The sequence below is a fragment of the Protopterus annectens genome, chromosome 7.part1 (genome assembly GCF_019279795.1).
Source record: "Protopterus annectens isolate FY-2018-M chromosome 7.part1, PAN1.0, whole genome shotgun sequence".
NCBI classification, from domain to species: domain Eukaryota; kingdom Metazoa; phylum Chordata; order Ceratodontiformes; family Protopteridae; genus Protopterus; species Protopterus annectens.
This window is the reverse complement of record NC_056740.1, coordinates 540,586,839-540,599,493: the sequence shown is the minus strand read 5'-3', so window position 1 is coordinate 540,599,493 and position 12,655 is coordinate 540,586,839. Positions and strand designations below refer to the sequence as shown.

The window sequence follows — 12,655 nt, the reverse complement described above, 5'->3', positions numbered from 1 at the left end:
AATCTAGCACAAAAGCGACACCCGACTACGTCGTGCTCAGGCCCCAAGCAAGGAATACAGAGAGTGGTAATCCCTATGAGGTATCTGCTTCCCACAAGAAATACAATTATTTACTTTTTCTGACATCCGGATTTAACTGAGGCAAGAAAAGACAAAAATATTCCCCAACGGGGTACTTAGCCCAACTTGGTCTTCGGTCTGAAACTCAGAATACGAAAATTTCAGGACGCCGAACGGCACTTGCAAACGCTGCTTCGGACCATGCGGCAAGAAAGACTGAGGATATGGCGTCGGTCATGCGCTTTAGTTCCACGGCGTACTTACGTCAGATCTGAGCGACCATGACCGACGCCAGCCTAACACTTTGGTATTCGGGCCGACCGAGGACAGCGGACCACCCACAGGTTATGACTGCAGCAATGTGAGATGAAGAACATCCAGGGGGTTGGAGGGAGGGAAACCAGAACTGTAACAATGAATACACTCAAACTCTACATTTATGTAAGTGTACACAACTGTATTATGTTCTTCGTGTTTCACTGTTGCAGTCATCACACTTCGGTGGATTCCCAAAGCTGAAGAAGGGGGGAGGCAGTCAAGAAGAATTAGGGCGGGCTAGAATGCCCTGCAGGACTGCTGTTGCAAAACCTGCCCTGGATTTGGAGAAGATAGGCAAATGGTAGTGCATGGTGAAAGTGTGTACTGAACTCCAGGTAGCAGCTTCCAGGATGTCCAGGGTAGGAACTCCCCTGACAAATGCTGTTAGAGGTAGATGTTGCCCTAGTGGAATGGTTCTTGCCCCCTAAGGGGTTGGTTTCCTATGGTGCTTGTAGCAGAAATGGATGCAATGTGCTATCCATTTAGAGATTGTTTGCTTTGAAATGGCCTTGCCCTCTGCTCCTGTTGCAAAGCTGACTAGTAACTGGTCTGAATTTCCTAAGGGCTTAGTCCTATTCAGGTAAAATCTGAGCTGTTTGTGCACATCCAGGGAGTGCAGGATCCTTTCCCCTTTATTTTGAGGATTAGGGAAAATGTTGGCAAATGTAAGGATTGGTTGAGAGCCACACTGAACACAACTTTAGGCATAAAGGAAGGGTTTGTCCTGACGGAGACCCTGTCAGCATGGAAAATAATGAAGGGTTCCATGGCCATAAGTGCTTGTAGTTCAGACAGTCTTTTAGCCGAAGTGATGGCCAGAAGAAATACTGTTTTCCAAGAGAGAAATTTTAAGTCTGCCAACACCTCAGGCTCAAAGGGTGGAAGTGTGAGCTTTTCCAGTACAAAGTTAAGGTCCCAAGCAGGGGTGGGTGCTCTCCTTGGTGGCCTTAAGTTGTTTGCCCCTCTCAGGAACTGTTTGATAAGAGGGTGCGAGAAGAGAGATGTCTCAGTGTTGTAATTAGCCAAAATGGAAGAGAAGGACAGGCCTTTGTGGAGTAGATCTGCCAAGTAATCCAGGATTAAAGGCAGGGAGGGCAGAGTTGTGTCCTCTACTTTAGATAGACTCCAGGAACAGTACCTTTTTCACTTATCCACATAAGCTTTTCTTGTAATGGGTCTTCTGGCTTCAAGAACGACATCCAGCACCTGCTTGCTTAGAGTTGCTGGAGTAGGATTCAAGGAATAAGCCAGGCTACAAGATTTAGGGTTTGCGGATGCAAAATCTGCCCCTCCTGCGGAGACAGCAGGGTACCAGTGCTGGCATGGCCAGTCCGGGGCAATCAGAATTGTCCACAGTCTGTCATGTCTTATTTTAAGTAATACTCTTGTGAGAAGGGGCATGGGTGGGAATGCATAAACTGAGAGTTTACCCACTGAAAAGATAGGGCATCCACTTCCCAGGCCTTGCTGTGAGGGTTCCTGGTGCAGACTTTGCTGAGCTGGTAGTTGTAGGGGGAGGCAAAGAGGTCTAACTCTGAGGTCCCCCATTTCTGAATCAGAAGGTTGAAGGTGCTGGGCTCTAACTGCCACTTGCGTGGGTCTAGGAGACTTCTGCTTAAGTCTGTCAGTGAATTTTGTTTGCCTGGCAGGAATTTAGCTTGCAGAAGGACTTACAAGTCAAAGGCCATGTTCTACAAGGCCATGGCTAACCTGCAGAATGGGTAGGAATGGGTTTCACCCTGCTTGTTGATGTACCACATAACTGTGGTGTTCTGTTTTTATTAGTAGTTGTCCTGGAAAGAGTAGGGATCTGAAAGCTGTCAGGGTGTTCTTCACAGCTAGCATCTCTTTTTGGTTGATGTGCAGATGAATTTGACTTGGGCTCCAGTGGCCCTAAATGCATTTGCCGTCCATGTGTGCTCCCTAGGCATAGTCTGATGAGTCTGTGGTTAGGGTCTGGGCAGCGTGGGGTTGAGTAAAGGGCAGTCCCTTGTTGTGGTTGCATGCTTCTGCCCAAAGAAACTCTTTCCATAGACAGGGTATGATAGGAATGACTGTTTCCAGGTCCTGAGAATGCTGGCACCAAAGACTTTTTAAGTACCATTGAAGTTTCCTCATATGCAGTCTTGCACATGGAATTAGCAGTATACACGAGGACATGAACCTTAGGGACTGCAGTATTTTCCTTGCGGATAGATGGGTTAAGGTGGCCATTTGTTTGAAGTAGGCTGTCAGACTTGTTTTTCTGAAGTGAGGAATGCCATCTGGGATGCTGTGTTCAAGCTTGCTCCCAGGAATGCAATCTTTTGACTGGGCACCAGTTCTGATTTCTTTTCGTTGATGGTGTACCCCAAGGAAGTGAGAAGGTTTTTCACAAATGTCAGGTGCTGCAACAGTAATTCCTGTCTGTCTGAAACAGACAGTCGTCCAAGTATGGGTAAATTTGGATATTTCTCTGCCTGCAGTATGCAATAGCTGGAGCCAGCCATTTTGTGAATACTCTGGGTGCAGTGGATAAGCCATACGGAAGTGCAGACAGAACTGATAATGCATAGATCCGGCCCTGAAACGTAGATACTTCCTGCATGACTCCCTTATAGGGATGTGCAGATAGGCTTCTTTTAAGTCTAGGGTGACTAACCAGGCATCCTTGGCTAGCATAGGTACAAGCTGTTTCAGGGTAAGCATTTTGAATTTTGGTACCACCAGGAAGGTGTTCAGAACTTAAAGATCCAGGAATGGGCGCTGAGAGCCCTCTTTTTTGGGTACCAGGAAAAGTCTGGAATAGAATTCTTGACCTATTTGTTCTGCTGGAACCGGCTGAATAGCCCTGATAGAGAGCAGGGATGGGACTTGGTTTTGTGCCTCTACCCACTAGTTTGGAGGAAGGTCTGGGAACCCTTTTGGGGTTGGCAGAGAATGGAAATAGAATTTGTACCCCTGGATACAATGTTGAGGACCCATCGGTCTTTTGTGATGGACATCCAGTTTTTTGCATGAAGGGCAAGTTTTCCTCCTAGGAGAACAAGCAATTGGGCAGAAGCGGGGAGTGGAGTAGAGAAGTCATTGCGAGTTTTTTCTCCACTACTTAGATCTCTGCATACCCTGAGACTGTAGTCTGGATGGTCCGTTTCCTCTGGGTCTGGTTTGAGATGGCCTGGAGAGGACTGGAAAGGACCAGTGCTTTGAGGGGCAATGCCTACGGAATCTAGGAGGTTGCACTTGTAAGAATTATTTAACTGTCTGCATAGGTTTAGCTTTTTCTTCCATCTTAAGAACCTCTTCTGCTTTGGTGCCAAACACATTGTCCTTGTTCAAAGGAGCATCCAGTAACTTTGATTTTACATGGTCTGGCAAGGTCTGCTCCTTAAGCCAACCATGCCTTCTCAGTACAGAACCAGTGACTGCTGCCCTGCAAGATGCTTCTAGGGCATCAAAGCCACACTGCAGAGTATGCTTGGTGATTTGCTTGCAGAGTGCATAAGCTCATGCAATTCTTTATTTTCTGCACAGTATGTAAAGGTTGCTACTTTTTGTTTAATAAGTTCCATAATAAGTTGCTGGTACTTCAGCATGTAAAACTGGCAAGAGTTGCAGAGGTATACACTTTCTTACCCCATCTGTCCAAAGTTCTGAAATTCCTGTCCGAAGGGATGGGATGCTTGGCTGTAGTTGCCTTGATACCTTTAGCTCCCTGGGAAATTATCTCTGGGTCAGCAGTAGGATTCTTGAAAAGAAATTTGTGTGTGTCAGGTACTCTGTAGTACCTGTCTGGTTTCCTAGGGGCAGGGGGTAAAGTATCAGGAGTAAGACTGGATTCCATAAAGACATCATCAACAACTTCCAGGACTGGGGGTACTGCTAAAGGCCCGTACTGTGGCAAATCTAGAAATTCTCAGAGTCTCTTTTTGGACTGAGGATAGTCTTGACATTCTCAGTGGAAATGCTCTCAAAGTATGTAAGGTTTCACCAAAAAAAATCCTCTGGAGGAGAGGCAAAGGGAATTGATTCCTCTGCATCTGAATCCTCATAAGCAGATAAGGGCATGTCTTCATAATCAGATACTTCACAGTCATCGGACTCTTGGTCTGTTGAATCTGCAGGGGACTGGTCTCTTTCTCTTAGCAGGGGAAGGCTGACTTCCCCTAATCAGCATAAGGTCGTCTTCTGCCATTCTAAGCATTTGTCATTGTGGCAGGGGAGCAGGTGCATGCGCTTTGGTCGGTTTTCTAGGTGTAGCTCGTACTCTTGGCCTTAGAAACTCAGTAGTTTTAGATAAAAATGAAGTAATCAGTTTGAGTCGAACATCAGTAGTGTGAAGAGCTGCCTCAGAAGCCAATGCCTGCTCAGTGGCTCGGGACCCATCCAAGGTAGATATATCCGCAGGTTCTATAGTCGAAGAGTCTCGCATCATCCAAATGGGTCCTGGTAGAAAGGCCTGCAAATCCACTGAAGTGGGCATCAGGGGCTGCAAAAGCACCTCACTGAGTACCGGCAAACTGACGACTAGCTTAATGGAAGCATCTTCGGCAGCTTTGCACCTGTGCGGTCTGTCTCTGTCTTTATCCTTACATTTTTTTGAATATCGGTCGTCAGATGGCTTACCGAAGCCATTTCAGATTATGGAGATAGTCACTAAATTCTTTTGCTGTCTATGAGTGCTCGACGACAAATGGTCCGGATGTTGAACAAGGCACAAAACAGACAGCGAGGTACGGCATGGTCTGGGCCTAAACGGGTGACGCAGTAAGAATGAAAAACTCTGTCTGGTATTTGCTTTCCACAGGCAAGGCAATTAACTTTTTCTGACATTGGTTAGAGCAAGAAAAAAAGGATCCCCAACAGGGTACTTAGCTTTAGATGACTTCAGGATTATTCAATTCGTGAACGAAAACTCAGGTAGCGGCTAACCTGACTTGCGAACTGCTTCTGCTTCGGGCTCCTCAGCAAGAAAGACTGATTTAATGGTGTCAATTGCCTGTTTTTATACCCCTGACTACCTGATGTCAGTCCTGGAGTGGCGCAAACTGACGCAGAAATACTAAGTCTCTGGTATTCGGGCTGACTAAGGGCTACCTGCAAGCGGATAACCCAAGTGTGGTGACAACAATGAAACACAAACATCCAGAGAAAACGTCAACTGAAGCAATGTAAACTTCAGCCTGGACTGGACGTAAATCTTCTAGAGGTTCTACAAATCCAAGAACATACTGTATAAAAATGAAGCCCACTAAACAGTGCAGTTATGACATTAATAAAATGAGGGTTAACAATGTGACAAATATAAACAAGGTATGTTCCTTCAGCTAAGAGAACAAAACAATCAGTAAAAGCACTGCCCATGGCTTTGAAACTTAGTGACAACACAAGGGAAGGGATGTTTCAGCCAAAGTTAATAGCAAGTGATTTCCATACCCACTACTTCTAGATGCATTTTTAAAAATCCTTTCAGTGGTTGTTAACTGGCCATCTACATAAAATCTGAGGTAAACATAATCAATTAACTTACAAGCTACACACATTAAACTTCAAACCTAAGGTAAACCTTTCTTCAGCATCCTATATATAAAGTAAAACAAGCAAAAAGGCATAAAAAGCCTCCTCTTTTACACATGCACCAGATCTCCAGATGTTCTTGCAGTCAAAACTGGAAATGGAAAAAGTGAAACCACATAAAAAAAAATATCAGGTGCCAAATGCATATACCTTAAACCGCAGTGACAATGTCTGTCTGCACCTCAGACTTGTTTTTTTTGGTACATCTTTCTTAATAGTGATACCTGAAGAGGTGGATTGTTTAGCATGTTTTCAGGCACATAACTGAAACATTTAGCTCACCAACTTAAATGGGTTAACACACCAGTGTACTAGATTACGTGGAGACAGGGATAAGACAGTCTTTTAGAAACCTGCTTCGTCATTGTTCTGTAATGGCAGATACCTTCACAAAACTCCCTGCCATCTGCTTGTGCGCTCTGCACTTTAAACAATTTAATAGCAGCTCTGTCCATGCCCCAGAACCTAATGGGGCCAACACTCTGCATGGCACAAGGAAGGCCTTTTTTGTTCATTTATCATCCATGCTTTATTAACTTGTTTTACCTTGCTCATATACAAGAACTTTGCTTCAAACATCCATCCAATCAATTTATAACCGCTTACTGGAAAACAAGCTCACAGATGAGAGTACCAGGACACCACCACTGCCTTTGGATGGCACATTGAACTAAGGTCCCATCTGCCTGGTTCAGTGTCAGCTCATGTGAATGTAAAAGGCCTTTCGCACTTACTGCCAAGACTAGGGGAAGTTCCCAAGGTGTTCTGGTCAAATTTCCCTGTCTATCAAATCACCACCTCAAGTCTCTCTTGAAAACAGACAGATGTCAAGTGGGACTAATTCAGTCAATAAAAAGTGAATGGCAAAAAATGAAAGATAGCCTTAAGGCAAAAGAATCTGCCTTCTGGCACACAACGGCATGTTTGATAACCAGCACAGGTTAATATGCAAATACTTCACAGTGGCATTAGGTACCCATCTGCCCTGCCAAATCATACAAGTACATCAAGCAAAGGCAAACACTGCCAAAAAACAAACACTTAACAGTGTGCTTATTATCCACTACTGTTTGCACAAGCTGTCTAATCACGGTCAACTGCATATGTTAACAATATACAAGTAAAAGCCACATTAAAAAAAAAAAAAAAAAAAAAAAAAAAACAGAAAAAGGGGAATGCGATTCCCGTTGCACTAGTTGGATCACACCTTCACTGAGTAATCAAAACGAGATTCAGGTTCACTGATCTTTTCAGCATCTGATCCTGCTCTTTCTGTTGCACATGCCTCAGTCTAACACCTCAGAATCAGTAGTTTGTAAACAAGCCCAGTATTTTATTTGCACATGGTTGGGAGAAGTCTTGTACTGAAGTTATACATGTGTTAGCATATAAACATGAAATGATGGAGCACTCACAAAATGAACCTGCACAATACAAACAAACTAGAGAGATTTGTAAAGTGATCAGCAGAGAATGTTGCACTTACCTATCAAGCTGGAGTTCAGGAAAGGCGTTGGTGACAGTCCTTCCCGATTCCCTAATCTACTGTCAGTCAGGGGGTCAGCATAATGAGGGCTGTCAGCGAAACCCTGGGGGAAGAGGGCATTATTAAAACCAGTTAATGAAGAAGCAGAACCATTAAATGACTGCAAAGACATGCTACACTCGTAGGAAGTGGCTACAACCACCATCATGATGACATTCTTATACTAAGTGCTTAAGTTCTGTTTTTTGACCACTTCAATGAGCTTACAACCGCCGACAAACTCACTCCTGTAGTCCCCTTCACTTATTGAGAGGACTGCCACCCACAGAATGTCCCTGCTCCCCAGTCTTACTGCTCACCTTAAAAATGACAATGTAGATGCCAGTATGACCCCCTACATGGGTGGGAGGGGGCATTAGCTGTTGCATTTCTTCATAACAATGTTTCATTCGCTTTATTATGACTGAAATAATTTAAAAGATTACTCTAGTTGAGAGAGGTTACCCTGGCCTATACATGTCACAATATCAGTTGCGCAACTTGCCTCCAAACCAAACTAGAACCATTTTACTTGACTAAAACACCACTGCAGGGTGCGCAGTAAACCACTTTAATTAAGGAGACTGAACATACTCAGTTTTTTCTTCTGCCTCACTGCACCCCTTCTGAGAAATGTAACAAACCATGCACTTTGTTTCCCAGTACACTACCTATGTGAAGTGCACTTGCAAGTTCAGATGCCTAGATGTCTTCCTGTCAAGGTACATGCAGTAGAACAATGTTTTCTTCCTGGGGTAACTTGCATACATTCTGCAACTCCCTTGAAAAAGGGAAGTCTGAATGTATGCCCAAGTGTTATGTTTTGCCATGGTCTTTCTTGCCAGGTGCCATCTACTCATTTGTTTTTAGACTTTCGCTTTATCCAATTCCTAAAGAAGCATGCAGCTACAACTGAGACAGTACAGTCACAAAACTAGAAAGAATGACAGTTTATTCAAATATCCCAGTGTATTTAAAGACTGATCACATGCCAGAATGTGTTACACTACATATAACTGGGACACTACTGAAAGCTCTCTCTAATTTCAAAAGGAATTTTATTTTTTTGCCCCCCCCCCCCCCCCCCCGCAATCTACTTCATATAAACTACCATACCATGCGACATGCTGTACCTCAGACTGACCAACTTGTACCATAGCTAATATTCTTGTTTACTTTGGCTGCTTCATCTTAACTGACATTTCCTTATTCACTCATGGCAAGGAGACCAGCAGCTATAGGAAAAATCAACCAGCTAACAAAAATGCAAATAAAAAAACAATCAATACTATGAGAGGGAAATAAAATTCATCTGCTTGCCTTGCTAAGTGGAGGCTTCAAAATGTTAATTGTACAGTTTTTGCCACAGTGTTATCCAGCTCAAAAAGGTCCACATATATACACTGCACAAAGTAAAGCACATCACCCAATGGCACCTATCCAGGGCTAAATCTAGGCTTCCTATAACAATGAAAAGTGCAAATTGCATCATGTACTTTGGACGACATTTATCTGCAGTGCGTTAAACTGTCTTTACACTTGATTGTTCATTCAGATAGAGAACTTTGGCAGAGAACGAACCCAAATGGCCTTTCTTTGTCAGCCCAGAGAAATATAAATAACAGACAATCAAGTTAACAAGTATTTTAAACGCAGACAGAATGCTGTGTGCAGATAGCAATGAATACATAAGAATATGTACACAACAGGAAGGGGTGATTAGAGTAAGGCGAGAAGGGGACAGTGAAATAGTGAAAGGGTAGAGCATAAAAAGTCTTTTGGCTTTTCCCGGTTAGGGGTCGCCACAGCGGAACTCCGGTCCGCTAATGATTGGCAGTAGATTTTTACGTACTGGCTTGCCGGGCCAAACGCACAACCTTCAACGAAGGAACGCCCAATCACACATGTCGGCACACAGAATACGCTCTGAGAATCGAACGGGCAACATCTAACTGTGAGGCGACAACGCTACCGCAGCACCACCACCGCAGAGGTAGAGCATAAACTGTAAAAATACAGAGAAGGGATACTGTGTAAAGTATAAAAGTTTGCAAATGTAAGGGCACAAAATAAGGGCCACAGTCTGAAAAACAACAAGGAAATTCATCAGTGCAGCTAGGAATGCAGTGTGGTAGCTTCCTTCACTTAGAATTATGCTACTTGCGAGGGGTGTAGACTTGAGATCCCTAGATACTGTAGGGGACTAATGGACAATGCACTCTATACACATTTGTACAGTTTCAAATTCAATAACCTTCTTTCTGGGTCCTGAACGAAAGTGTTCAAAAATCTTATTTTGCTCTAAATGTTAATGATTGGAAGGGGTGGGGAGCAATGTTTTGCACCTCCTGCTAGAAAGCATGGAAATAAATGGAAGAAAATGAAAGAATAAATATAGCCATACCATACCTCACAAAGTACAGCTGCGTACACTTAGCATAAATGTAGATAATAGAGTGTATTCACTGCTGCAGTCATCACACTTGGGTTATCTGCCTGCAGGTAGTCCTCAGTCTGCCAGAATACCAAAGTCTTGGGATTTCTGCATCGGATGCTGTCGCTTCTTCCATGACATCAGATCGTCAGGGGTATAAAACAGGCAGCAGACACCATTACATCAGTTTTTCTTGCCCCAGATGTCAGGAGCCCCCCCAATAGGAAGCTAGTATACGGTGTGGAACACCACCAGTAAAAAGGAAATACCACTGCCATAAAAAATGGCCATACAGAGCATAGGTAGAAAGGAGTGAGAAAAACAAGGGGCTGGAGGGAGGGAAATCTGGAGGCAACAGTGAATACACTCGAACATCTACATTTATGGTAAGTGCACAACTGTACTATGTTCTTCATGTTTCACTGTTGCAGTCATCACACTTGGGTTGATTCCAAAAGCTGAGGAAGGGTGGAGGCAGTTAAGAGGAGTTAGGTAGGGCTGGCTAGCAGGCCCTGTACGACTGAAGCAAATCCAGCTCTGGATTTAGAAAAAATAGGTAAGTGGTAATGCATGGTGAAGGTGTGTACAGAACTCCAGGTTGCAGCTTCCAGAATGTTCCTGGTAGGGACTCCCCTGAGAAATGCTGTAGAGGTGGAAGTAGCCCTAGTGGAATGTGTTCTGATCCCGTGTGGGGTAGGTTTTCCATTGTGCTTGCAGCAGAAATGGATGCAGTGTGCTATCCATTTGGAAATGGTTTGCTTTGAAATGGACTTTCTCTCTGCCCCTGTAGCAAAGCTGAGTAGCAGCTGATCAGATTTTCTGAAAGGTTTAGTCCTGTCAAGGTAGAACCTGAGCTGTCTGTGCACGTCCAAGGAGTGCAGGATCCTTTCCCCTTTATTCTAGGGATTACGGAAGAAGGTTGGCAAATGGATGGCTTGGTTTAGAGCCACACGGAAGACCACCTTAGGCATAAAGGACGAGTTATTCCTGATGGAAACCCTGTCAGCATGGAAAATAATGAAGGGTTCCACAGCCATTAATGCCTGTAACTCAGACACTCTTCTAGTGGAGGTTATGGCTAAAAGCAAGGTTGTTTTCCAAGAAAGGAATTTTAACTCTGTTGAAGCTGCAGGTTCAAAAAAGGGGAAGCGTGAGCTTTTCCAGTACAAAGTTAAAGTCCCAAGCAAGGGTGGGTGCTTTCCTAGGGGGCCTTAAGTTGTTAGCCCATCTCAGGGACTGTTTGATGGCAGGGTGAGAGAATAGAGATGGCTCAGTATTATAATGGGCTGAGATGGCAGAGGCATGAATCTTAATGATGGAGAAGGATAGGCCTCTGTGGAGTAGCTCTGCTAGGTAATCAAGAACTTGAGGTAGAGAGGGCACAGCTGTGTCCTTTCCTTGAAACGAATAATAAAGAACAATATCTTTTCCATTTTTCAGCACAGGATTTCCTGGTACTAAGCCTTCTGGCCTCAAGAATGACATCCAGCATCTGTATGCTGAGGGTTGCTGGTGGAGTATTCAGGGGATAAGCCAGGCTGCAAGGTTTAGGGTTTGCAGCTGTGGATGCAAAATCTGTCCCTCCTGCTGAGACAGCAGGGAAGGTGTCTGATGAAAGTGCCAGGGTGACACTGTTGTCAGACTGCATAAGAGTGGGGCACTAGTGCTGGCGTGGCCAGTCCGGGGCTATAAGAATTGTCCTTGGGCTGTCCTGTCTGATCTTGAGTAGTACCTTTGAGAGGAGGGGCAGAAGTGGAAAAGCATAAATTGAGAGGTTTTCCCATTTGAAGGATAAGGCATCCACCCCCCCAAGGCCCTGCTGTGAGGGTTCCTGGTGTACAATTTGCTCAACTGGTGGTTCTCTGGGAAGGCAAAGCAGTCCATCTCTGGTGTCCCCCACCTCTGGATTACAATGTTGAAGGTGTTGGGCTCCAATTTCCACTAGTGTGGGTCCAGCAGATTTCTGCTCAAGTAGTCTGCCAGTGAATTCTGTTTGCCTGGCAGGAATTGAGCTTGTAGATGCACTTGGTTGCTCAAGGCTGTGTTCCAGTGCCATGGCTAACCTGCAGAGCTGGTAAGAATGGGTTCCCCCCTGCTTGTTTATGTACCACAACTGTGGTGGTGTCTGTTTTTATCAGCAGCTGTCCTGGAAGGATTAGGTATTTGAAGGCTGTCAGAGCATACTGTACAGCTAATATCTCTTTCTGATTGATATGCAGGATGATTTGTCTTGGGCCCCACTTGCCCTGAATGCATTTGCCTGCCATGTGAGCCCCCCATGCATAGTCTGATGCATCTGTAGTCAGGATTTGGATGGTGAGGGGTTGAGTGAAAAGGCAGTCCCTTGTTGTGGTTGCATGCTTCTGCCCACCAAAGGAACTCTGCCCTTAGGCAAGGAATAATAGGAATCATTGTTTCCAGGTCCTGAGAATGTTGGCGTCAAAGACTTCGAGTACCACTGAAGTTTCCTCATATGCAGTCTTGCATATGGTATTAGTGGAATGCAAGAGGCCCTGAACCCTAGGGCTTGCAGTATTTTCCTTGCAGATAGCTGGGTTTTGGTGGCCATTTGTTTGTAGTAGTTGTTCAAATAAACCTGTTTTTCTGGAGTGAGAAATGCCATCTGGGAAGTTGTGTTCAAGCTTGCTCCCAGGAATACAACTTTTTAACTGGGCACCAGTTGTAATTTCTTTTCATTGATGGTGTACCCCCAATGCAAACAGGAGCCTTTTTACAAATGCCAGGTGCTGAAGTAACAATTC

At 44.5% G+C, this 12,655-nt stretch overlaps 1 protein-coding gene across 3 annotated transcripts in view; it reads right to left on the bottom strand.

Annotated features, from left to right (window-relative positions):
* The window catches only part of TCF12 (transcription factor 12), a 1,980,472-nt gene that overhangs the window by 1,239,178 nt on the left and 728,639 nt on the right, over positions 1–12,655 (bottom strand). For all 3 annotated transcript variants that reach the window (XM_044078972.1, XM_044078971.1, XM_044078973.1), the window contains exon 5: positions 7,421–7,523. In XM_044078972.1, coding sequence (XP_043934907.1) covers positions 7,421–7,523 — 103 coding nt within the window. The remainder of the gene's footprint in view (positions 1–7,420; positions 7,524–12,655) is intronic.